The sequence below is a fragment of the Brienomyrus brachyistius genome, chromosome 4 (genome assembly GCF_023856365.1).
Source record: "Brienomyrus brachyistius isolate T26 chromosome 4, BBRACH_0.4, whole genome shotgun sequence".
NCBI lineage: Eukaryota > Metazoa > Chordata > Actinopteri > Osteoglossiformes > Mormyridae > Brienomyrus > Brienomyrus brachyistius.
Window position 1 is genome coordinate 3,613,126 of NC_064536.1, and position 27,945 is coordinate 3,641,070.

General features: G+C 41.1%; 2 protein-coding genes and 1 long non-coding RNA gene across 29 annotated transcripts in view; 2 read left to right on the forward strand and 1 right to left on the reverse strand.

Annotated features, from left to right (window-relative positions):
* LOC125740607 (zinc finger BED domain-containing protein 5) overlaps positions 1-27,945 on the forward strand; it is a 190,898-nt gene that overhangs the window by 149,343 nt on the left and 13,610 nt on the right. For 3 of the 7 annotated variants that reach the window (XR_007397697.1, XR_007397698.1, XR_007397693.1), the window contains exon 5: positions 11,019-11,420. The exons of 2 other annotated variants lie outside the window; for them this stretch is intronic. The gene's annotated coding sequence lies outside the window, so the exon portion shown is untranslated. Of the gene's footprint in view, positions 1-10,738; positions 10,829-11,018; positions 11,421-27,945 lie in introns of those variants that run through there. 2 more of the 7 variants (XR_007397689.1, XR_007397688.1) reach the window with 2 other exon arrangements.
* Positions 1-27,945, forward strand: part of LOC125740606 (uncharacterized) — a 210,773-nt gene that overhangs the window by 90,138 nt on the left and 92,690 nt on the right. For 4 of the 21 annotated variants that reach the window (XM_049011979.1, XM_049011980.1, XM_049011981.1 and 1 more), the window contains exons 2-4: positions 17,967-18,057; positions 19,181-19,299; positions 19,857-21,474. In XM_049011979.1, coding sequence (XP_048867936.1) covers positions 19,902-21,474 — 1,573 coding nt within the window. In that variant the 5' untranslated portion in view covers positions 17,967-18,057; positions 19,181-19,299; positions 19,857-19,901. The other 17 variants (XR_007397680.1, XM_049011982.1, XM_049011978.1 and 14 more) reach the window with 11 other exon arrangements.
* Positions 26,693-27,935, reverse strand: LOC125740632 (uncharacterized). The gene is made up of 3 exons (XR_007397718.1): positions 27,499-27,935; positions 27,257-27,328; positions 26,693-27,125 (listed from the first exon to the last, which is right to left on the reverse strand). It is a non-coding gene; the product is annotated as an uncharacterized LOC125740632 (long non-coding RNA).

Sequence of the window (27,945 nt, forward strand, 5' to 3'; positions counted from 1 at the left end):
AAGGTCCTGCTGCCCCTTAAGATGTATGATTACTGCTACCCTCAGGATTCCCTCAGACACAGCGACGTCGCATAAACGACACAGAGACTCATATGCCAGTAACTGAGTAATATTTATTAACCCAAATAAAGTCTTTAAAAAGAATACAAATAGCCAGTTAACAAAATATCAAAACACGGCTAAAATCACAGATCGTAAGCCAGGACAGGACAGTTCAGCTACAAAACCCAGAGTACTGGCAGTCCAGTTCTAGATGCAAACCTAAGCAAGGATGTAAGCCAATGAGAGTGGCTACCTGGGGGAAGAGGGGAAAGGAAATTCAGCACAGTAAACACACCAAGAGCTCAAGTATCAGGGTGATATATCACTAACACACAGAGTCACACAGCAAACCATAACGTAGGGCGAGTGTTTATTGACTCACACCTTAGTCACTCCATGCGGTACAGAAAAGGCCCCACCAGACACCCCCAGAACACCAGCATCACGTTCACAGCTCTATAGATGGAAAGAGAATAAAGGATAAATACCCTCAGGACTCACACACAAATTAGAGCAGCCAGCACTCCAAGGCTGAACTTAATAAAAAAGGACATATTCACCAGCAGTAGTCACTGCCAGTCAGTCATTATAAAAGCCACAATCAAGATACCAGAACAAACCACATCACCTTATAACAAACGAGAGAAACGTCGTCTTGTTGAGGGAGACGTTTTACTCGCAGCTCGGTGGTTGATGACTGACCATGAGGTGACACTCCTCTGGTCGTGGGTGACTTCAGTGCGACCACCGGCACTGACAGGGCTGGCTTTGAGGATTGTGTCGGTCCCCATGGGTCTGGAGATCAGGGTGACAGAGGTTCCATGTTCCTTGACTTTGCGAAAGGTCAGGGGCTGCAGGTTACTGCATCCGGGTTCCAACATCCTAAGTCAAGACGTTGGACTTGGTACTCCAATGCTGATGGTGCAGCGAAGGAGATCAATCACATTGTCTGACTTGGGGGCAACTCCTGTCTGTACCGGGAACTAAGGAGGACATGGTGAAGTCAAATTAAGTGGAAAAACCCAGGGACATCTTCTTTTGACTGCATTTATGAAGCCTGAATGGATCCCCTTCTTCTGGCCAAACTACATTTTTTCATGGTTCAATCACAAGCATCTCAACCATTTCTGGCTAAATACCAGACAGGTGTTCCCATGATGCCCTTCCTTTGGAAGGACCTGGCAGACCTGATCTGGGTAAATATTCAACACCACAATAACAACAGCAATAAATGAACATGCAAACACGCACATGTGAACTTAACTCTAATTTTATTTTCAGACTCTCCTTCAAAGCTTCATCATTCATTTCATTACCTAAGACAGTCAACAGACAGAGCAGAAGCTATTGTATTTGTTATCACGCACAATTCGCATTGGGGGAATGAATGCATTATAATCCTGGATGTCCATTATCTCAAAAACTTGAATCAATTCAGGAAAAGTAATTTGATTTTTGAATTCAGCACCCATAAAAATACCCTAAATCTATTAAAAAAAAAAAACCTTGGCACCTGAAAAAATATATTTTTTTGCAGACCTGTGTAACCGATACTTCATTGATTCCTGTGAGGAACTTGTCTTTATGCCTCCCTCAACTTGCTCTTGGTAGAGTCAGCTGTCTGCGAAAGGCTGCCACCCGTGCTGGGTTTACCATCAAGACTATACCATCACGCTGGTCGACCTCATCCAGAGATTCACTTACCTGGGTAACAACATTCATGTCTCTGGTGACTCTTCCTATGAAGTCAACAGAGGGATGGGAGGGCATGGGGGGGGGGGTCATGAGGTCACTACAAAGAGGTGTGTGGCTCCCAGCACCTGTGCAAGAGGACGAAGGTCCAAGTCGTTACAGTCCTGGTCCTCCTAGTCTTGCTGTGTGACTCGCTCACCAAGCTGACCTGACCTGATCAGACCTGATTTGAGGTTCAGAATGTTCATAACTGTGTGTTGATCAGGACCTGTATGGAATCACTGGTTTTTCCAGCCTGTCATTATTTTGCATGAGTGTGAATGAGCTCAGCTGACTCTTTGTTCCTCCCTGGTTGCTCCACCAAGCTCCACAAAGCTCCCTAATAACAGTGAGATTAATCACGCTGCACCCATCTCCACCCCGACCTCGGAGTGTAAGTTGAAATATGAACATTGTTTCAAATCAAAACTGAACTTCAATAGTCATTTTCCCAGTTCACCTTAAATAAGAGACTGAAAACATCTAGCAGTCTTTGCTATAAGCTGAAATCATTCGGGATTTTCCATAAGGAGCCTCACAAGGACCTGAGCAGGTCATCCGGCTTCTACTCTAGTCTAAAAGGATACAAAAGTACCACATCTGTCCATCCTAGCCTTACATAACAGGACATTAAGGAAAACTGGACTTGACCTCCTAAGTTGGACACACAAAGCCATAATCTTGCAGGAAGTCATCTCTGCCAGATTTTTCTTTGGTTGTTCTTGATTGTGTACCTAGAGTATGGAATAGTCTTCCTGTTAGTATAGCGCAACTAAAATCCAAACTAAAATCAGAGCTCGGTGAGATTTTAACAACTCTGAGCTATTAGTTAGGTTCTCCCAAAGCGAGCATGATGGGCCGAATGGCCTCTCGTTTGTAAATTTCTCAAGTTCTTCTTACTGTTTATTGGGAAAATAAAAACAAATAAAAAAGGGAACATACATCCATCCATCCATCCATTTTCCAAACCGCTTATCCTACTGGGTCGCGGGGGGTCCGGAGCCTGTCCCGGAAGCAATGGGCACAAGGCAGGGAACAACCCAGGATGGGGGTCCAGCCCATCGCAGGGCACACTCACACACCAATCACTCACACATACACACCCATGGGCAATTAAGCAACTCCAATTAGCCTCCGCATGTTTTTGGACTGCACTTTGGGCAATGCATTATTATCATGGATCTGCCATTATCTCAAAAACTTGAATCAATTCAGCAAAAGTAATTTGATTTTTGAATTCAGCACCCTCAAAATACCCTAAATCTATTAAAAAAACCTTGGCACCTGAAAAAATATTATTTTTTTGCAGACCTGTGTAACCGATACTTCATTGGTTCCTGTGTCTTTATGCCTCCCTCAACTTGCTCTTGGTAAAGTAAGCTGTTTACAAAAGGCTGCCACCCGTGCTGGGTTTACCATCAAGACTATACCATCACGCTGGTCTACGCAGGGGAGATTTAGGGGGGCTCAGCCATCCTGAAGAAATATGCGACAGAATTTCAACACACCCCCCCCCCCCCCATCCATGATTCAAATTACCAAGGGGGGGATCCCCACCGTAAAATTTGCCAAGCCCGGATGCGCCATCTATATAAAACTCCGAGAGAAATCGCTAGATGCTTTAGATAGATAGATAGATATTTCTCTGAATGTACTGTGCAGAGGGTGACTGACATTGTCCATAATGAACAGCAATTTGTTCACAGTAACTTACAATTAACAAAGAGCAGGAACCCGGCAACCTCACAAACACTGAGGAGTAATACTACTGGGGACCATTAGGAACATAAGGCTCTGCAAACAGAAATCCAGGCACAGAAGGGAAAGTGAAAAGTGCAAAAATCAAAGACAAACACACAATAACGAACACAGGAAAAACTGATAATACTTAAACAACTCTGGCCAACCTCAAACCCATGATTAGAGGGTTTTCCATCTTAGGGCCAGACATAACCATAAGAAACCAAACAAAATATAAGAATAGAGTTTTCTCTTTGTTCTTTTGGAAGCAATACAAGTATCTACAGTTTTTGTTAAAATCATTTCCATGGAAATATTAAGGGTTTTGTGTGATTTCATTAGGGGGGCTAATAATTCTGACCTTAACTGTATAGCATGATACACGGTGCCACTGTGGCATTGATGACTGTTGGCTTCTAATGTAGCATATAAAGATTCCTGGTGTTTAATGCTGAATACGTAGTTAGTGGCACAACATACAGACAAAGTATCAACGAAGCCCAAATGCTCCCTCAAAACAAAGGCTACCTTGACTCACGGGCTTAAAAAAATAAATAAATCAACCACGATGCACAATTCAAATTACCCCACTGTGACCACTGTCTGGTCCATTAGTATTTAGCTTTGGCTTGCAAATTAGCAGAATGTAGAAAAGTCTTCCTTCTTGATGACATACAGTAGCTGCATTCTATGTTATTTTTAATCAGGTTCGTGTTTTGACCATTTACCTTAAAGTGTCCGCCTAACTCTAACCCTAACCTTAACTCTAACCCTAACCCTAACCCTAACCCTAACTCTAACCCATATACGACTCCATAAAAGATGCTCACAAGTCAAATGCATAATTCTTTTTCACTAAATTGTCACCTATCCTATAACTCACTTTAAACAAATCTATAACTAAAAGTAACATTAGTACTAAATTATTACAGCAACATTCATTACAGTAAATCTGGGTAATTAGCATTTTTTACAAGATACAAGATATTTTATTTGTTGCATACATAGTTACACAAGTACAACATGTAGTGAAATCTACCCTGAATGACCCGTAGACTGCAAATCAAAATTAGAATTAAGAATAAATCAAGAGTTAAAAATTTTACAATAAACTAAAAAGTTACAATAACTAAAATAGAATAGAAATACAGAAGTTCTAATATAGGAAATAATCTTAAGGTTAAAAACTGTACATGTGCATATGATGACAGAGCTTTGTATTTAAAGGGCAAGTGAGAGAATATGTATATTTGATATCTGACATCACATTTCATTCTCATGGTGCAATGAAAGCTGGCTTTTGGATGCACTGGCCTGCAAAACTCCACCATCAACTCCTTAGTCTTCCTGGCAATGAGCTGAATTAAATTTTGCTGGCACCTCTCTGCAAAGTCATTGATGAGTCCTTTGTATTTACACTCATCGCTCCCATCCTCTTCGTTTTACCAGGGTACACAGAAAGATTTACCAGGGATCTGAGATGGACAAGAAGCTCGTGAGATGACTATTCAAATCATCAAATCAATAAAACACTAAGAATGCCCTTGGCATTTAATGAAATGGATTTGAGGTCCGGAATGTTCTTAACTGTGTGATCAGAACCTGCTTGAAACCACTGTTTTTTTCCAGCTTACCCTAGATTAATTTAATTAAAATAGTTTCTGAGTTATTAGAGTTTTGTTTTTTTAGGTTGGGCTGCTTCTTCGTTTAGTTGTTTACCTACTGTAATCATCAGTGAAGAAATTATAAGTCATTTCTATTCATCCTGGGCAAAAAGCCAAAGAGCAGATGCTTTCACAGGCTTTGTGTCCAGCTACCCTAGTTTGTCATGGAAACTCTGAGGAAAGTGAGTTAAGACAGCAAGAGTCTTTAGCCTTGGTAGTCTACAGCAAGTGGAAACGTGTGTATCAGTAATGAGGTTCCAAAGACCCAAAGATACACAGGAATGGAAGGACCTGGGAGAGTGACCAATGTCACCATCTGAACCAGAGAAAGGCTAAAATGATAGAGATTACAGAATGATCCCCTCAGACAGTGCTGCAGATCTGCTGGGAAAATCTGTGGGGATTATTCTGTTTCAATATGGGCTTATTGACAACATTATGTATTCTTCAGAACTACAAACCAAAAGGAGAAGTAGCAGGAGAAAAGGAGGAGCAGGAGGTGGGGAGTGAGAGAACATCATCATGACACACCGATAAAAACCCCAAACCAGCAGTTTCAGTCACTTTAGTCTGAAGCTCAAAGTTTGACTCAACATCCAGTAGCGTGAAATGGTAATAATTTCTCATAAAACAAGTAATTGGCAAAGGTAAATTACTGTCTCTGTTTTTTGTTTTCCTGTACTTCTTAATTTTTTACAACCTTTTTCTGTTTACACATACTTTATTTTATGGATGTTTTCATCCAAAATATCATACAGTTGAGCTTAGCAGTGAAGTCACTCTACAAGAATTGAATCCGCGACCTCCAAATTCTAACCAGAGAATCCTAACCCACTGAGACACCCAGCATACCAACTGAAATCTGGGAGGACCAACAAACCACAGCCCTGAACAAACAGGTAAGAAGCCTATACATTTATATTAGGCGTGTAAATCGTAAGCTTTGCCATGATATGATTCGATCTTGATTTTACAAGACAGCGATTTGATATGTGGAAATACTTGAAATGTTACTGCAGTTGGATCCAGTAATGAATGACATGCATTTTCAATAGATAAAAAGATTTATAGTAAAATCTGAGACAAATTGCTAAATAGTTTATATAGATAGATACTTTGTTGTATAGAGGGTGGCTGACATTGTCCATGATGGACAGCAGTCAGAGTCCTTCAGAGTGGTTCAGAGTCCTTCAGAGTGGTTCAGAGTGGTTCAGAGTCCCTTTTCTCCGCCGCTCACATGAGGAGATCCAGCTCCATACTGTCCACATGGCCAGTTCTCCTCAGCAGCCGGTCCAACATCCCTCCTCTTAATGCTGACACCCCCGCAGACCACGGCATAGACGAGAACACTGACAACAACAGACTGCTAGGCTGTACTTACACTCTGGAAACATAGGAACATACTAAACTGCTTAAAATGTACTGTAATATATTGGTCTGTACGCTCTGCTAAGGTGAATCGCTAAATTGCTTTGTGTGGGAGATTTTTTCTACACATTTTTTGGCAGCATTTTGGCATATTGTCATGGTTTCATATTATTGTAATAAACTCCGAATTTTGGCTGCCGCAATGTTACCGATTACTCCATAGCTTATTACTAGTAAACACAACCTACAACCGGATACAAAGGAGCAATTCCTTTTGTTTCCTTAATCCTTTAAAAGTCCCACCATATGGCACCCACTCAGTCTCCGGGACAGTTACAGCACTGGACCGAACACCACACACTCGATAAATTCCAGATACACGAGTGCAGTTCAGTCAGGACATCAGACCACTGCACATGACAGTGGAATCTAGCAATACAGCCCAACAGTAATAAGGAACACAGGCTCACTACCCTGTCCATCCCTCAGTATCAGAGCAGCACAAACATAGGGCAAACTCTACCAAAACACACACACACACACACACACACATACATTTACATTTACAGCATTTGGCAGACGCCCTTAGCCAGAGCGACTTACATAAGTAAGACTCCAACTCCACAATGAATTCTTCAGATACTAGCTAAATAAAGACCCAGGCTATGAATACCGTCTATCTGAATACTCTGTTGGGAAAGTGCAATTTTTTTTTTTCACACAGACACACACACACACACACACACACACACACACACTCAAAATAATAGCTCATAAGAGTTTTACACAATAATGTCCTGAGGGCAGAGGTGGGTCCTAGCAACTAGAGGGGGCGGGACCAACCAAGCAGATGTCTTGGTCCCGCCTCCTCTAGTTGCGCTACAATCTGATTGTTTTTTTTCTCTGAACCAATCATTTTTCATTCTGCCCTCAGAACAATTTTGTGTAAGTAAAACTCCTACAACCAAATTAATATATTTAAATAAATTCGCCTGCTTCTGGCAGACAAGATCCTTCCCAGGAGATGTAGAACTTCTGAGGTATAGATGAGTAGCTTAAAAAGGATCCCACTGTCATGTACGGCACAACACCCATCCTTCCTCCAATACTTACAGTCTTTCTAAATTGCTTGGCACATGTCATGAAACATACTTAACAATCTTACGAGCGTAGAAGGTTTTCTCAAAACAGTTCATGCGTACAGCACAACACTATGGTTTAGCTGCAAAAGCCTGTAACTTATCCAAAACATTTAATTCATGTCTCAAAAGCAAATAATTCCACCAATAAATTAATAAGTGCCACCGACATAAAAAGTACAATCAGTATCGTTTTAGCCATGAGAGTCAAAATGCTTAGATATATTGCCAGCATGACAGTATAAGTATGTTCCTGATGTCCAAAATTCTAAATGATAGTCAGTTCCCACTTTCTCGTTGTCACTGCCTTATCATTCTTCTTTAACAAACTGATACTTATTCATATCAAAGACAGCACTTTCAACTTTGCTAAACTATTACAGTATATACACCGTTACAGTTTCTCAATTGCTAAGATGCATTTCCCAAAATCTTAATGTCTCTCAAAACTCAATAAGTCGGCCACTGCTACCAGAATAGGAAAGTGGTACAATTAGCCATAACTGGCACCTGTAGAATGGGGGGAAGCTCGTTATTCTTAGAAATCTTCAAGCAAACTGCCAAATGTATGCAGTGATTTATACAATGAGCCATTGTCAAATATGAATGAGGAATGTATGTTTCTACGTGATAAAAGGATCATCTGTTCTGATTGGTTTATTAGAGACAATTGAGAATTGTGTCTATGCAATGATGCATGTACTACATGATTTGCAAAATGTGCAATTGCCACTTAGCACAAACTCATTCAGCAATGAAACAGCGCTCTGGCCAATGTCATTAAGGTTGCAGAGCTTTGAGGCTGTGTTACAGGAATGAGGTTAGTGTTTTGAGACGTGCATTTAAGCAATCAAGAAAGCACTCACGTATTTTTCAGATCTCAAGACACAGTACAACTGCAAAAGTCACACAGCACTATAACATAAAAGCAGCAAAACGGCAATAGAAGAATAACAAAATCATCTATTATGGGAACCAAAAGCACAGCAATGTTGTATCACTGCAGTTTATGTAATATATATTTAAATCATTCTGAAAGCTTGGTTGACTGTTTTGCATGTGGTGACTAACATAGTGATCACATACATATATAGCTTTGGGTGTAAAATTAATACAGTGAGAAACTACATAATCTACAGTATTTTGGCCAACAAGACTAAACTAACTGAAATTTGTGCCTAATTATGACAATTGTACAAAACCATTTGCATATATGAATCAAAACATTTGGAAAATTAGAGGGTTACACAGGCCAGCCACCGGTATTATGCCCTTTGTATCCTGTCTGTCTAAACAGGTGAGCAGAGCCACTGCCCTATAAAAGTCAGATGCAGTCTTTAAAATATCAATATTTAATTCCGATTTACACCCACACACAGATATCTTGTTGCATAATAATAAAAAAGATACATGGAAAATGTACTTCAAAATGACACAAGACAAGTGAAATGTGCAGTACAGCACAAGGCATGATGGGTTTTATGTGTTTGCAGATCTGATCTTAGTGTGAATACAGTCTTCAGTTCCACCAAGTGCCAATGGCAGCAGCATCGACAGAAGTGGGCGGCAGAACTACAGAGCGAGAGAGACCTCTTCACATTCTCACTGTCAACGTTAATGGGCTGAAAACAAATGGCAAAGGACTCATAGAAGAACTTGAAAAATTAAAATCTGAAAACAGGGAGGTTGATGTTCTTTTCTTAACAGAGACTCGCATTGGAGATGCTGATGCTTTGACAAATTTTAAAACGAATTGGGAAATATTCTTCACATGCAATGATTCCAGGTCCAAAGGAGCTGCAATTCTGGTGAACAAAGAAAGAGCCTTCAGGTGTTTAGATGAAATTGTGGATGAAAGTGGCCGTTATGTGATTTTGAGTTGCTTTATATCAGAAACATTTTGCACCTTTGTAAGTGTGCATCACCACCCTGAAGGAAGTGGAATTCTCAACGAACTGTCTGAAAAAATAAAGCCGCTGTACACTGAAATTCTTGTGGTTGGGGGGGACTTCAACACTGCACTTGATGAAAAGAAAGACAGAACGAGTACATCTGACAATCCTGGTCATAACAGAATAAGGAAGGAGCTGCTGTCATTCATGGGTAAACATGACCTTAAAGATGCCTGGAGAGACAAGAACCCTCCTACAAATACAAGAAGAATGGATAAAAATAAAAAGTACACTCATAAATATACGCAAAAAGAAACATATGAACTGCATTACAGCAGGTTAGACTACTTCTTCATTAATGCTGACAAACGGAACCTGGTCCAAGACTGCAGAATCAATGATCGCGAAATATCTGATCATCGGTCTGTTTCACTCATGCTTGATTTGAAAGATCAAACCCGAGAACTTAAGATTGTTTCTTGCACAGTGCATGACCTGCCAGGAGATGAAGACCTTACAGAATTATGCCCTGACATTATTCTCTTAACAAAGGGGGAGGCTGAACATGAAAAGTATATTAATAAAATTAAAGAAGAAGAAGGAAAAACGAATTGGACTGTGCTCTGGTCAGATCACAGTAACGCTGCCATTCTGGTGACAAAGAGACGAAGGGACATACACATTTTATTCACTGTTTATAAGGAAGATTGTGTGATTTTGCACTGCAGAGTCTTTGGCATGTTTCACACTTTTGTAAGTGTATGTCATCTGGAAGGAACCCAAGAGAATCTCCAGAACATGTTACAAGAAATAACGCCCAGTTATTCAGGAACCAAAGTTATTGGTGGAATCTTCAGCACCTCAGGACAAATAAAGAAGAAATTGATGAACGAATATAAATTTCATGAATCTGCGGACAGGTCCATGCAATTGGCCTCCTCAATCCCTGCTCAGTTGACACAAATCTATAAAATTGAAAAACAAGAAAAATTTTTGTTTCTGATTTTTACAGAAATGAATGTTGATGATTTAATTCGGTCACTGGGCCAACTTAAAATTCACCATTGATTCTCAGCTGCTACAAGAAATATATATTGATGAGGAAAACTTGTTATTATAAAAGATTACTCTGTGGAAAAATCAATTGTCTTGAATACTAAAATTTAACCAAATCATTCCCCCCCAGAAACAAAATTTCAGATTTTTGCTACAATACTGACAAGATGACTGTCGGTATATTTCAAGAAATGAAACAATATGATGAAAAAAAATCACTTGTGCGAACCTCCATTAGAAAGACTGGGATATCTGAAGGACACTCTTTCCGCAGCAAAGGGCTCCTCCAAAGATGATGTCTTAAGGCTGGTGTATATTTCTGCATTGAATTGATGCTGTTAGTATGGTGCCATAGGCTGCACCTTACAGTGGCTGCTTACAGAAAGGTGCTAAGCAGTGACTGCCTTTCAACAAGGATTCTGCCCACATTCTAGAACTTTTCATGCATCACTAATGATGAGGAATTACAGAAAAAAATCTTAATTTCATTATTGTACCTGTATGTTAAACACAAACAAAATAGGATGAAAAGCTTCAGCTAAGTACAGCAACTCTAAGCTGCTCTTAATGCATGTAAGTGAGAGATGGTGTGAGTGAGAAATGGTGTAAGTGAGAGATGGTGTATGTGAGGCGGTGTATAAGAGAGATGGTGTAAGAAAGATGGTGTAAGTGAGAGACGGTGTAAGTGAGAGATGGTGTATGTGAGAGAGAGATGGTGTATGTGAGACGGTGTATATGAGAAATGGTGTAAGAAAGATGGTGTAAGTGAGAGACGGTGTAAATGAGAGATGGTGTATGTGAGAGATGGTGTATATGAGAGATGGTGTAAGTGAGAGACGGTGTAAGTGAGAGATGGTGTAAGAGAGAGATGGTGTAAGAGAGAGATGGTGTAAGAGAGAGATGGTGTCCTGCACCAGACTGGCGTCCTACCTGGAATATCTCCTGCCTGATGTTCACCTTACAGTTCCTGGATCACCATGAACATAAGGAGATTACAGGCTTCTGGAGACGGATGGACAGAAACTAATAAATGAAAGACATGAAGGACACCAGGGTGTAATACAATGTATCGTACATTATATCTGTAACATGAATGTATTACTGCTTTTGAGCTATACATCAAAACATTCAACCACCTACCAACTGCTTATCCAGCATGGGGTTTTGGGCTTAATGGATACATAATGGATTCATAAATAGGATCTTTATGATTAATATGCTAATTCATACTATTGTAATGTTTCATAGCTAAAAATTCTAACTTAAAATCAGAATTTGACCTGATCTGTCGCTTTTTCATTATAAGCTACTGTGTCTGTTAATTTGTTGGGAAATTAAATTTTTAAAGCTGCAAATATGTAGCACCTTGTTGTTGGGATATTTTTATACTTTGTGTACCATGTGGAGTAGGGATGCACTTTTATACACGCTGTGCCTGTTGTGTGTATATAACTGTACTATCACTCTGGGGACACCGTCTGTGAAATATAAACGTAGATGTAAGTAACCTGCTGTCCCTGGTATTATAACTCCTGCCTTACTGTTTAGGATCGTGGTTATGGACGCTTCATGTTTACCTGGGATGTACAAAGTGTGTGTGTGTGTGTGGGTGGGGGAATCGGGGACAAATAAAGTATATTCATTCAGTTCTGTTTCTTCTCTTCGTGACAGCACACAGAAACACACACACCCTGGTCCTCACCCAACAATCCAACAACCCAACTTATTTCTTTTCGTGTTTCCTCTTTTTCAAATGAATTCCAGATTCCTGTCAATTTCAATGTGTTTCACAGGGGCCTGGCCAAGCAAACAGCTTAACACTTGATAGTGACAAATTCTAATATTTCATACTTGAATGGGGTTTTGCCAGCAAATGCACTGTGCAGGAATCCATCTTAATCACTGCAAATTAATGTACCTAAATAAGTTACCGAACAGCGCCGACTATTGGCAGAAAATGAAATTAAATATAAATTATAAAGTCAAAAAATAAGAGTAAGTGACATTACAACCAGTGCGAAGCCTAAGTGAGCCACTACACCTCCTGTGCCCCCCGCACACTTCATCACCCAATGTCAATTTGTCTTCAGTGACTCAGTTCACGTTGTGCTGATTCCAACACCATAATATCCAGTCAGATGAGTACTACAATGTATGGAATAGTATACCTTATGATGAAAGTCCATCTAGATTTTATTTTTGAACCATTAATGTTGCGTTTAATAACCAGATCACATTCAACGGGCCATCGCTAAAAGCAACACGCCCTGAAGGTTTGAACCTGGAGAGTATGTAGAGATATTAATTAACTGGAAAAGGTGACGTATCACTGCAGTTTAAGATGAAAGCTGGTGCGGAGGCAGGCGATTTCCTGGGTGCCGCTGGAGACGGTAATCTGGGCTTCGTATTCTCCGTTAGCGAGGAACGACGGCAGCTCGACGTCGCTAATGTTCCAGACGGTGGGCGGCAGGTGAAGCGCCACCTGGAGAAGTAAGGGGCAGGCTGTTAGACGGCTGTTTCATGCTCATTACAGAAAGAACTGTTTCTATAAGTCCACGATCATGTCTCATACTCACTATTAAAATATGTCTGTCCTGTGTTTTTATGTAATTAATGTTCTCTATAGCACCCCGTCCCCCTCATCTCAGGGACCCAGGAAAGGGCCCGGGGGGGTGATTCTCTGTAAGCCAGTACAGCAAAATGTGAAGTCTACGTATACGACATCTTAACAGGCAGCCATGTTGTTTGTGCGCCCCGACTCAAAAAGTCACTGCCCCCATCGAGCAGGTAAATTTTAAAAAAGTAAATAAACAGCTCGCGAGGGGAGTCAGAACACTGTAGCTAGCCTGCTGCTGAGCAATAACACGCTGCCTGAATAATGATCTCCTAAATAAGGAAAGTGCTCATTTAATATTTGGTGTAGTGACTGTTTGTGTCCAGCAGGGGGCCACAAATACCAACCTCCGCTGCCGGAGAACATACAGCAACGGAAAGAATAAGAGACCATTCCATGTTCTTAAACGAATCTGCATTTGAAAATCCTGGTTTAATAATGATTCTGCTGGCAGAGGCTACGCTGAGCAGCAGGTTGCTTCCAGGTTCAAAATGTCTAAGACAGCAGTACAGAAGAATAAGGTGAAGCAGGAGACACTGGGAACGACCAGAAAGCAGCCAGAAGCGACATTCTGATGCCAGAGGTGACTGTCAACTTATCTGACAGTTTCTCATGAATAGGAGGATGACGTCAAGTCATCAAAATAATGGGAAACATTAAGTGCAGGTGTGACGTGCACTACTAGGACAGTTCATGTGGTAGTTCCGATGTTCAGGTGTGTAAAACTGACTTAGAGGAGATGTTCGGGCCATTTACTGTGGATGGGTCTTTATCTCTCTGAAGCTAAGACTTTTCATAGCCAACCTTTCACTTTGCCATGTTCTTAACATCAGCCCAAAATTTTATTACAGAGTATTAACCTCTGTTTTTGAAGATGTGCTATATAAATAAACCTGCCTTGCTTTCCCTATAATGCACGTAGTTTACCGTCACTGCAACAATTTCGGTTTCCAGCTCCTCCTAGTGGCCAGACAACATGATGTTCCAGTATTGATTTCAAAGTGTTTTTGTTTCCAGCAAGCTGGAAAAGAAAGTGAAGGGAGCTAGATATGCCCATCTCTGGCCTACATAAACCTACACAGAAATCCGTGTTCACTTTATGATTAGAATTTGCCCATATCTCAGCAGTAATGTAAAAGTAGAACAATAGTACATAGACCTCTTGTTGTGGTTTCACACTCCATGACATAGCTAAAAGAAGCACAAAGAACTTTCTGATGGTGGGAAAAAGTAAAAAGATAATAAACACTTCAACTTACAGGGAAGTTTGTGGGCTGGAGGTAGGACTGGCACTCCAGCTACCAGAAAAAACTCACACTGGTCCATTCGGAACCCACTGCATGGCTGCACCAGGATCTCATCCCTGAGGTGATACGCTGTGTGGTGGGTGGGTTCCTGGGTTCTTCTTTATCTCAAAGTTCTTTTTGATTACGACTGGTTACTAGAATCCCACCTGTCTTCTGGTCCTACTGGTTAATATTATTTGGATTTGGTATCCTGTACATATCGCTCTGCACTCACCTTTACCTGAATTTCAGCTATGATTCTTGGATTATAATTTTAATCTGTTGTCCCAGAGTACAATCCAATAAACCCACAAACTGTCTACATGGAACGAGAACCTCTTTCATTACACTAGACATCAGCTGCTTTGTTGCTCCCCGGCTCTAGTTGCTAAGAACTGAAGGGAGGAACTCTAAGAGTCCGCAAATTGTACGTGAAAATGCGTCAAGTCACATTAATGAAATATTACTGAAATCTCTGGTTGCACCAACACCTCATTAATAAAACCAACACATTAAATGATCTTTATGTTACTATCTTTTACGTATTATATCATTTTTTATTTGTGCAGCTTTTCATTGTACAGTGTAATTGACTGTTTACTATGCCCAAGACAATACACTCCTGAATCTTTAGAATTTCTATAAAACAATATTCCACTGGTTAAAGCTTTGTGAGCTTGTAACCTTGGGGTGGTTGGTCACTAAGTGTAGGTAGGAGTCCAGACTAAGGTCCTGCTGCCCCTTAAGATGTATGATTACTGCTACCCTCAGGATTCCCTCAGACACAGCGACGTCGCATAAACGACACAGAGACTCATATGCCAGTAACTGAGTAATATTTATTAACCCAAATAAAGTCTTTAAAAAGAATACAAATAGCCAGTTAACAAAATATCAAAACACGGCTAAAATCACAGATCGTAAGCCAGGACAGGACAGTTCAGCTACAAAACCCAGAGTACTGGCAGTCCAGTTCTAGATGCAAACCTAAGCCAGTATGTAAGCCAATGAGAGTGGCTACCTGGGGGAAGAGGGGAAAGGAAATTCAGCACAGTAAACACACCAAGAGCTCAAGTATCAGGGTGATATATCACTAACACACAGAGTCACACAGCAAACCATAACGTAGGGCGAGTGTTTATTGACTCACACCTTAGTCACTCCATGCGGTGCAGAAAAGGCCCCACCAGACACCCCCAGAACACCAGCATCACGTTCACAGCTCTAGATGGAAAGAGAATAAAGGATAAATACGCTCAGGACTCACACACAAATTAGAGCAGCCAGCACTCCAAGGCTGAACTTAATAAAAAAGGACATATTCACCAGCAGTTGTCACTGCCAGTCAGTCATTATAAAAGCCACAATCAAGATACCAGAACAAACCACATCACCTTATAACAAACGAGAGAAACGTCGTCTTGTTGAGGGAGACGTTTTACTCGCAGCTCGGTGGTTGATGACTGATCATGAGGTGACACTCCTCTGGTCGTGGGTGACTTCAGTGCGACCACCGGCACTGACAGGGCTGGCTTTGAGGATTGTGTCGGTCCCCATGGGTCTGGAGATCAGGGTGACAGAGGTTCCATGTTCCTTGACTTTGCGAAAGGTCAGGGGCTGCAGGTTACTGCATCCGGGTTCCAACATCCTAAGTCAAGACGTTGGACTTGGTACTCCAATGCTGATGGTGCAGCGAAGGAGATCAATCACATTGTCTGACTTGGGGGCAACTCCTGTCTGTACCGGGAACTAAGGAGGACATGGTGAAGTCAAATTAAGTGGAAAAACCCAGGGACATCTTCTTTTGACTGCATTTATGAAGCCTGAATGGATCCCCTTCTTCTGGCCAAACTACATTTTTTCATGGTTCAATCACAAGCATCTCAACCATTTCTGGCTAAATACCAGACAGGTGTTCCCATGATGCCCTTCCTTTGGAAGGACCTGGCAGACCTGATCTGGGTAAATATTCAACACCACAATAACAACAGCAATAAATGAACATGCAAACACGCACATGTGAACTTAACTCTAATTTTATTTTCAGACTCTCCTTCAAAGCTTCATCATTCATTTCATTACCTAAGACAGTCAACAGACAGAGCAGAAGCTATTGTATTTGTTATCACGCACAATTCGCATTGGGGGAATGAATGCATTATAATCCTGGATGTCCATTATCTCAAAAACTTGAATCAATTCAGGAAAAGTAATTTGATTTTTGAATTCAGCACCCATAAAAATACCCTAAATCTATTAAAAAAAAAAACCTTGGCACCTGAAAAAATATATTTTTTTGCAGACCTGTGTAACCGATACTTCATTGATTCCTGTGAGGAACTTGTCTTTATGCCTCCCTCAACTTGCTCTTGGTAGAGTCAGCTGTCTGCGAAAGGCTGCCACCCGTGCTGGGTTTACCATCAAGACTATACCATCACGCTGGTCGACCTCATCCAGAGATTCACTTACCTGGGTAACAACATTCATGTCTCTGGTAACTCTTCCTATGAAGTCAACAGAGGGATGGGAGGGCATGGGGGGGGGGGGGGGGGTCATGAGGTCACTACAAAGAGGTGTGTGGCTCCCAGCACCCGTGCAAGAGGACGAAGGTCCAAGTCGTTACAGTCCTGGTCCTCCTTGTCTTGCTGTGTGACTCGCTCACCAAGCTGACCTGACCTGATCAGACCTGATTTGAGGTTCAGAATGTTCATAACTGTGTGCTGATCAGGACCTGTATGGAATCACTGGTTTTTCCAGCCTGTCATTGTCATTATTTTGCATGAGTGTGAATGAGCTCAGCTGACTCTTTGTTCCTCCCTGGTTGCTCCACCAAGCTCCACAAAGCTCCCTAATAACAGTGAGATTAATCACGCTGCACCCATCTCCACCCCGACTTCAGAGAGTAAGTAGAAATATGAACATTGTTTCAAATCAAAACTGAACTTCAATAGTCATTTTCCTGGTTCACCTTAAATAAGAGACTGAAAACATCTAGCAGTCTTTGCTATAAGCTGAAATCATTCGGGATTTTCCATAAGGAGCCTCACAAGGACCTGAGCAGGTCATCCGGCTTCTACTCTAGTCTAAAAGGATACAAAAGTACCACATCTGTCCATCATAACCTTACATAACAGGACATTAAGAGGTCAAGCCCAATTTTGGTTAAGCTGGACACGAAAAGCCATAATCTTGCAGGAAAACATCCCTGCAAGACTTTGTTTTGGTTTTTCTTATCGTGTACCTGGAGTATGGAATAGTCTTCCTGTTAGAGTAGTGCAATTAAAACCCTGGGTTTCTTTAAATCAGAGCTAGGTGAGATTTTAACAACTCTGAGCTATTAAGTTTTCCTCAAGCGAGCATGAGGGGCAGAATGGCCTCCTCTCATTTGTAAATTTCTTAAGTTCTTCTTACTGTATGTTCTTATGTTCCCACAGAGGGTAAGGCAGTCTGAAGCTACTTGCAGGACTGGGAAAATGTCATAGAAGGGAAGGCAGGACACTGAAATGTTCTTTGTTATTCCCCCAGGTAAATACTCCCAGTATCAGGAAAGCCGATGAACAGACAACTTAACCATCAGAATTCTGTTACTCTGTTAAATTCTGTTAAATTTGATGTGTTTAGGGCTCATAGCAATGCAAGAGAAAACAGACAGTCAAATAGTCAAATGAGAAGGAACAAAACAATGATTTGGGATTCATTTGAAAGGCCATCAATAAGATCCACCAATCAACGTTTTAGGAAATTTTATATGTTTTATGTTCTTGTGGGACATTTAAAATAGTTACTGAGTTATTAGAGTTTTAGTTTATTTTAGGTTTTGCTGCTTCTTTGTTTTGTTTTTTACCTACTGTAATCATCAGTGAAGAAATTATAAGTCCTGAGGGCTGAGCAGGTGGATCCAAGCAACTAGAGAAGGTGGGACCAACCAATCAGATGTCTTGGTCCCGCCTCCTCTAGTTGCTTGGATCCACCTCCTCTACAATCTTATTGGTTCAGAGAGAAAACCAAGCATGTTTCATTCTGCCCTCAGTACAATTATGTGTAAGTAGAACAACCAAATTAATATATTTAAATAGATTCCTCTGCTCCTGGCAGACAAGACCCTTCCCAGGAGATCTAGAACTTTTGAGGATGATGGCTGATTTAAAAAGTCAAAATGCTTAGATATATTGGCAGCATAATAGTGTAAGTATGTTCCTGAGGTCCAAAATTCTAAACGATAGTCGGTTTCCACTTTCTCATTGTCACTGGCTGATCATTCTTCTTTAGCAAACTGATACTTAGTCATGTCGAAAAAAAATGATTAGTGGGAAACTACATAATCTATTTTGACCAACAAGACAAAAACAACTGAAATTTGTGCCTAATTATGACAATTCTACAAAACCATTTATCTTTTATAACATTTGGAAATTTGTGTGAATCAATAAGAAATGACATCCTGCTGTGTAGAAGTGACATTATGGTGTGGTGATTACACTTGTTGCTTTGCGAATGTTAATTGTCATTTGAGAAATGCTCCAAAGCAATCGAGAAACAATCGAGAAACACTAATTGAGTTGATTAAATCGCAAGCTGACCTTAATAATTGATACATCGATTGTAGTTGATGAATCGTTACACCACTTACTGTATTTTTATGTTATAGTGCTGACTGACCTGAGAGGAAGGCTGAGAGCAGATGGTGCAGGCAGGACATTTATGATGAAACTGATTTGAAAAATGGACAGAACAGAAAATGGATGGATGGAAATCAGATGTGAATCTGTATGGCTGTATAGAATATAGTACTATCAATAAATACAGATTAGTTAGTCCTTTCTGTAGTGAATGTAATATGAAATATATAGTTTAATATAAACATCAGACACTATTAAAAAAAAATTACACACACACACATGCCCGATATACTTATCCTTATGGGGCCCGCTCATTCACTTCTATGGGAAAAATGCTAATGCTAACTATGACAACCTTAACCCCCACCCTGCCCTAACCATAACCATAAGTAACCAAGCAAAATACAAGAGGTTTTGAATTTTTTGTATTTTCATTGCAGTCACAGATTTTTATTAAATTGAGTTTCCCCTTATGGGAACCAGGAAACTGCTCCCCATAAGGGAAAAATAATGTATTCATCATGTTGTGGAGACATTGTGTCCCCATAAGGATGGGTATAGCTGCTCACACACACACACACACACACATAGATATCTTGTTGCGTAATAATAAAAAAGATACGTGGCAAATGCAATTCAAAATGTCACAACACAAGTGAAATGTGCAGTACAGCACAAGGCATGATGGGTTTTATGTGTTTGCAGATCTGATATTAGTGTGAATACAGTCTTCAGTTCCACCAAGTGCCAATGGCAGCAGCACCGACAGGAGAAGTGGGCGGCAGAACTACAGAGCGAGAAGGACCTCTTCACATTCTCACTGTCAACGTTAGAGGACTGAAAAGGAATGGCAAAAAACTTAAATCTATAATCAGTGAGGTTGACAATGTTTTCCTAGCAGAGACTCACGTGGAAGATGGAGATGCTTGGAAAGATTATGAGAAGGATTGGAAAATATTCTTCACATGCTGTGATCCCAGGTGCAAAGGATGCTTTAGGTCCAAGTTAAAAAATGGAACTGCAATTCTGCTGAATAATAAAAGAAACTTCAAATATTGTTTACCCGAAATTGTTGATGGAAGCGGCCGTTATGTGATTGTGAGTTGCTGGATATCAGGAAGATTATGCACTTTTGTATGTGTGTATCACCACAGAAAACAAAAAGGACTTCTCAAAGAACTGTCTGAAAAAATAATACCCCCGTACACTGACATTCTTGTGGTTGGGGGGAACTTCAAAACTGCACTTGATAAAGTGAAAGACAGAACAAATAAAAGCAACAACTCTGTTCATAACAGAATAAGGAAGGAGCTGAATCCCTTCTTGGATGAACATGATCTTATAGATGCCTGGAGAAAGAAAAACCCTGATAAAGAAGAGTACACTTATAAGAATACTTGGGAGAAAGTCAGGTCAGACTACTTCTTCATTAATGCTGACAAATGGGAGCTGGTCAAAGACTGCAGCATCAACAAAGAGAATATATCTGGTCATTGGTCTGTTTCACTCATCTTTGATTTGAAAGATCAATCCCGAGAACTTAAGATTTTTTCTTCCACAGTGCATGACCTGCCAGGAGATGAAGTCCTTACAGAATTATGCTCTGACATTATTCTCTTAGCAAAGGGGGAGGCTGAACATGAAGACTATATTAATAAAATTAAAGAAGAAGAAGGAAAAACGAATTGGATTGTGGTCTGGTCAGATCACAGTAACGCTGCCATTCTGGTGACAAAGAGACGAGGGGTCATGCACATTTTATTCACTGTTTATCATAAAAATTATGTGATTTTGCACTGCAGAGTCTTAGGCATGCTTCACACCTTTGTAAGTGCATGTAATCCAACTGAAAATAATCTGAAGAACATGTTAAGAGAAATATTGAGCAATCGATCAGGAAGGATTGTGATTGGCGGAGACTTCAGCGCCTCAGAGCCAAGAATTATGGAATTGATGGAAGAAAATGAGTTTAAAAAACCTGAGGGTGAATACATGAAATCGCACTACTTAATTCATGCTCCGTTGGGCCAAGCCAATAAAATTCATCCACGCATCTATTTTCTGAAACAGCAGGACAGGCGCCTATCCTGGAAACAATGGGTGCAGGTGGGAACCAACCCTGGGCAGGGGCCAACACGCACACAACCACAGGACCAATTAAGAAACACCAATCAACCTGCCCTGCATGCTTTTGAACTGTGTGGGGTAGCCGAAGCCCCTGGTGAAAACCCACTCGAACATGAGGAGAACGTGCAAACTGCACGCAGAAAGTTCCAGGGAGAACTGGACCCAGAAAATATAACACAGCATTACTACAACCAACCTTCCAAAGAATTCGGAAAAAAAAAAAAAAAACGGTTGATTAATATTTTTGTACTGATCCTTCACTTGCCAAAAATGAACCATGAGGATGTTGATAATATCATTTGGTCACTGGGCAAACATAAAATTCATATAAAATTCACCAAATCACAATTTTGGATTTTTGCTACAATACTGACAAGGTGCCTGTCGGTATATTTCACGAAATTAAACAGTATGATAAAAAAAAACCTCCATTAGAAAGACTGGGATATCTGAAGGACACTCTTTCCGCAGCAAAGGGCTCCTCCAAAGATGATGTCTTAAGGCTGGTGTATATTTCTGCATTGAATTGATGCTGTTAGTATGGTACCATAGGCTGCACCTTATAGTGCCTGCTTACAGAAAGGTGCTAAGCAGTAACTGCCTTTCATCAATGATTCTGCCCACATTCTAGAACTTTTCATGCATCACTAATGATGAGGAATTACAGAAAAAAATCTTAATTTCATTATTGTACCTGTATGTTAAACACAAAAAAATAGGATGAAAAGCTTCAGCTAAGTACAGCAACTCTAAGCTGCTCTTAGTGCATGTAAGTGAGAGATGGTGTATGTGAGAGATGGTGTATGTGAGACGGTGTATAAGAGAGATGGTGTAAGAAAGATGGTGTAAGTGAGAGACGGTGTAAGTGAGAGACGGTGTATGTGAGAGATGGTGTGAGAGTCGGTGTATGTGAGAGACGGTGTAAGTGAGAGACGGTATATGTGAGAGATGGTGTAAGAGAAAGATGGTGTAAGTGAGAGACAGTGTATGTGAGAGATGGTGTAAGAGAAAGATGGTGCAAGTGAGAGACGGTGTATGTGAGAGATGGTGTATGTGAGAGACGGTGTATGTGAGAGATGATGTGAGAGTCGGTGTATGTGAGAGATGGTGTAAGTGAGAGACGGTGTAAAAGAAAGATGGTGTAAGTGAGAGACGGTGTATGTGAGAGATTGTGTAAGTGAGAGATGGTGTATGTGCGAGATGGTGTAAGTGAGAGATGGTGTAAGTGAGAGACGGTGTATGTGAGAGATGGTGTAAGTGAGAGATGGTGTATGTGAGAGACGGTGTATGTGAGAGATGGTGTAAGAGAAAGATGGTGTAAGTGAGAGACAGTGTATGTGAGAGATGGTGTATGTGAGAGATGGTGTAAGAGAAAGATGGTGTAAGTGAGAGATGGTGTATGTGAGAGACGGTGTATGTGAGAGATGGTGTGAGAGTCGGTGTATGTGAGAGATGGTGTAAGTGAGAGACGGTGTAAAAGAAAGATGGTGTAAGTGAGAGACGGTGTAAGTGAGAGACGGTGTATGTGAGAGATGGTGTAAGTGAGAGATGGTGTAAGAGAGAGATGGTGTAAGAGAAAGATGGTGTAAGAGAGAGATGGTGTAAGAGAGAGATGGTGTAAGTGAGAGATGGTGTCCTGCACCAGATTGGCGTCCTACCTAGAATATCTCCTGCCTGATGCTCACCTTACAGTTCCTGGATCACCATGAACATAAGGAGATTACAGGCTTCTGAGACGGATGGACAGAAACTAATAAATGAAAGACATGAAGGACACCAGGGTGTAATACAATGTATCGTACATTATATCTGTAACATGAATGTATTACTGCTTTTGAGCTATACATCAAAACATTCAACCACCTACCAACTGCTTATCCAGCATGGGGTTTTGGGTTTAATGGATACATAATGGATTCATAAATAGGATGTTTATGATTAATATGCTAATTCTTAGTATTGTAATGTTTCATAGCTAAAAATTCTAACTTAAAATCAGAATTTGACCTGAACTGTTGCTTTGTCATTATAGGCTGTTAATTTGTTGGGATATTAAAATTTTAAGGATGCAAATATGTAACACCTTGTTGTTGGGATATTTTTATACCTTGTGTACTATGAGGAGCAGGGATGCACTTTTATACACGCTGTGCCTGTTGTATATCTCTAACTCTACTATCACTCTGGGGACACCGTCTGTGAAATATAAACGTAGATGCAAGTAACCTGCTGTCCCTGGTATTATAACTCCTGCCTTACTGTTTAGGATCGTGGTTATGGACGCTTCATGTTTACCTGGGATGTACAAAGTGTGTGTCTGTGTGTGGGTGGGGGAATCGGGGACAAATAAAGTATATTTATTCAGTTCTGTTTCTTCTCTTCCCCACAGGAAACACACACACACACCCGCACACACACATGTAGGGTATACCTATCCTTATGGGGCCCGCTCATTCACTTCTATGGGAAAAATGCTAACGCTAACTATGACAACTTTAACCCCCACCCTGCCCTAACCATAACCATAAGTAACCAAGCAAAATACAAGAGTTTTTACATTTTTAGTTTTTTCATAGCAGTCACTGATTTTTATAAAATATAGTTTTCCCTTATGGGGCCAGGAAACCAGTCCCCATAAGGGAAAAAAATGGATATTTATCACGTTATGGGGACATTGTGTCCCCATAAGGATAGGTATACCCGCTCACACACACACACACACACACACACACATGTAGGGTATAACTATCCTTATGGGGCCCGCTCATTCACTTCTATGGGAAAAATGCTAACGCCAACTATGAGAACTTTAACCCTCACCCTGCCCTAACCTAAGGGAAAAAAATGGATATTTATATTGTGTCCCCATAAGGATAGGTATACCTGCTCACACACATACATGCACACACACACACCTTGATCCTCACCCAACAATCCAACATTTATTTTCGTGTTTCCTCTTTTTCAAATGAATCCCAGATTCCTAATGCAACTAAAATTAACATGAATTGAAATGTCAATTTCAATGTGTTTCACAGGGGCCTGGTCAAGCAAACAGCTTAACATTGATAGTGACAAATTCTAATATTTCATACTTGAATGAGGTTTTGCCAGCAAATGCACTGTGCAGGAATTCATCTTAATCGCTGCAGATTAATATACCTAAATAAATTAGCGAACAGCGCCGACTATTGGCAGAAAATGAAATTAAATATGAATTGAACAGGTCAAAATATAAGAGTAAGTGATATTGTGAACAGTGCTGGTCGAAGCCCATGTGGACCTCCGGTGCCCCCCCCCCCCCCCCCCCCCCCCCCCCCGCACTTCATCACCCGATTTTAATTTGTCTCTGTGCCTCTACGTGTTCCCTAACTCCCTGTGTCGCTAATGGGTCTCCAGATCATTTATCCATCAGCTCGCCAATGACTCAGTTCACCCATGACATCGTGCAGGTTCCAACACCATAATACCCACAATATGCGTAATAAAAAGTGCCTTAAAAGTGACGAACGTCCATCTTTGTGAAATTCTGATTTTATTTTTATTCATGACTTAACCAGATCACATTCAACGGGCCATCGTTAAAAGCAACACGCCCTGAAGGTTTGAACCTGGAGAGTATGTAGAGATATTAATTAACTGGAAAAGGTGACGTATCACTGCAGTTTAAGATGAAAGCTGGTGCGGAGGCAGGCGATTTCCTGGGTGCCGCTGGAGACGGTAATCTGGGCTTCGTATTCTCCGTTAGCGAGGAACGACGGCAGCTCGACGTCGCTAATGTTCCAGACGGTGGGCGGCAGGTGAAGCGCCACCTGGAGAAGTAAGGGTCAGGCTGTTAGACGGCTGTTTCATGCTCATTACAGAAAGAACTGTTTCTATAAGTCCACTATCATGTCTCATACTCACTATTAAAATATGTCTGTCCTGTGTTTTTATGTAATTAATGTTCTCTATAGCACCCCGTCCCCCTCATCTCAGGGACCCAGGAAAGGGCCCAGGGGGGGTGATTCTCTGTAAGCCAGAACAGCAAAATGTGAAATCTACGTATACGACATCTTAACAGGCAGCCATGTTGTTTGTGCGCCCCGACTCAAAAAGTCACTGCCCCCATCGAGCAGGTAAGTTTCAGAAACTAAGAGTCAGAAGACTGTAACTAGCCTGCTGCTGAGCAATAACACGCTGCCTGAATAATGATCTCCTAAATAAGGAAAGCGCTCATTTAATATTTGGTGTAGTGACTGTCTGTGCCCAGCAGGGGGCCACAAATCCCAACCTCCGCTGCTGGAGAACATACAGCAACAGAAAGAATAAGAGACCACTCCATGTATTTAAACGAATCTGCATTTGAAAATCCTGGTTTAATAATGATTCTGCTGGCAGAGGCTACGCTGAGCAGCAGGTTGCTTCCAGGTTCAAAATGTCTAAGGCAGCAGTAAACAAGAACAAGGTGAAGCAGGAGACACTGGGAACGACCAGAAAGCAGCCAGAAGCGACATTCTGATGCCAGAGATTACTGCCAACTTATCTGACAGTTTCTCATGAATCGGAGGATGACATCAAGTGAGCTTCAAAATAATGGGAAACATTAAGTGCAGGTGTGACGTGCACTGCTAGGACAGTTTGTGTGGTAGTTCCGATGTTCAGGTGTGTAAAACTGACATTGAGGAAATGTTCAGGCCATTTACTGTGGATGGGTCTTAGACATATACTTCTTGTTGTGATTTGACACTCCATGAAATAGCTAAAAGAAGCACAAAGAACTTTCTGATGGTGGGAAAAAGTAAAAAGGTAATAAACTTACAGGGAAGTTTGTGGGCTGGGGGTAGGACTGGCACTCCAGCTACCAGAAAAAGTTCACACTGGTCCATTCAGAACCCACTGCATGGCTGCACCAGGATCTCATCCCTGAGGTGATGCACTGCGTGGTGAGTGGGCTCCTGGGTTCTTCTTTATCTCAAAGTTCTTTTTGACTACGACTGGTTACTAGAATCCCACCTGTCTTCTGGTCCTACTGGTTAATATTATTTGGATTTGGTATCCTGTACATATCGCTCTGCACTCACTTTTTCCTGAATTTCAGCTGTGATTCTTGGATTATAATTTTAATCTGTTGTCCCAGAGTACAATCCAATAAACCGACAAACTGTCTACGTGAAACGAGAACCTCTTTCATTACACTAGACATCAGCTGCTTTGTTGCTCCCCAGCTCTAGTGGCTAAAAACTGAAGGGAGGAACTCTAAGAGTCCGCAAATTGTACGTGAAAATGCGTCGTCACATTAATGAAATATTACTGAAATCTCTGGTTGCACCAACACCTCATTAATAAAACCAACACATTAAATGATCTTTATGTTACTATCTTTTACGTATTATATCATTTTTTATTTGTGCAGCTTTTCATTGTACAGTGTAATTGACTGTTTACTATGCCCAAGACAATACACTCCTGAATCTTTAGAATTTCTATAAAACAATATTCCACTGGTTAAAGCTTTGTGAGCTTGTAACCTTGGGGTGGTTGGTCACTAAGTGTAGGTAGGAGTCCAGACTAAGGTCCTGCTGCCCCTTAAGATGTATGATTACTGCTACCCTCAGGATTCCCTCAGACACAGCGACGTCGCATAAACGACACAGAGACTCATATGCCAGTAACTGAGTAATATTTATTAACCCAAATAAAGTCTTTAAAAAGAATACAAATAGCCAGTTAACAAAATATCAAAACACGGCTAAAATCACAGATCGTAAGCCAGGACAGGACAGTTCAGCTACAAAACCCAGAGTACTGGCAGTCCAGTTCTAGATGCAAACCTAAGCCAGTATGTAAGCCAATGAGAGTGGCTACCTGGGGGAAGAGGGGAAAGGAAATTCAGCACAGTAAACACACCAAGAGCTCAAGTATCAGGGTGATATATCACTAACACACAGAGTCACACAGCAAACCATAACGTAGGGCGAGTGTTTATTGACTCACACCTTAGTCACTCCATGCGGTGCAGAAAAGGCCCCACCAGACACCCCCAGAACACCAGCATCACGTTCACAGCTCTAGATGGAAAGAGAATAAAGGATAAATACCCTCAGGACTCACACACAAATTAGAGCAGCCAGCACTCCAAGGCTGAACTTAATAAAAAAGGACATATTCACCAGCAGTAGTCACTGCCAGTCAGTCATTATAAAAGCCACAATCAAGATACCAGAACAAACCACATCACCTTATAACAAACGAGAGAAACGTCGTCTTGTTGAGGGAGACGTTTTACTCGCAGCTCGGTGGTTGATGACTGACCATGAGGTGACACTCCTCTGGTCGTGGGTGACTTCAGTGCGACCACCGGCACTGACAGGGCTGGCTTTGAGGATTGTGTCGGTCCCCATGGGTCTGGAGATCAGGGTGACAGAGGTTCCATGTTCCTTGACTTTGCGAAAGGTCAGGGGCTGCAGGTTACTGCATCCGGGTTCCAACATCCTAAGTCAAGACGTTGGACTTGGTACTCCAATGCTGATGGTGCAGCGAAGGAGATCAATCACATTGTCTGACTTGGGGGCAACTCCTGTCTGTACCGGGAACTAAGGAGGACATGGTGAAGTCAAATTAAGTGGAAAAACCCAGGGACATCTTCTTTTGACTGCATTTATGAAGCCTGAATGGATCCCCTTCT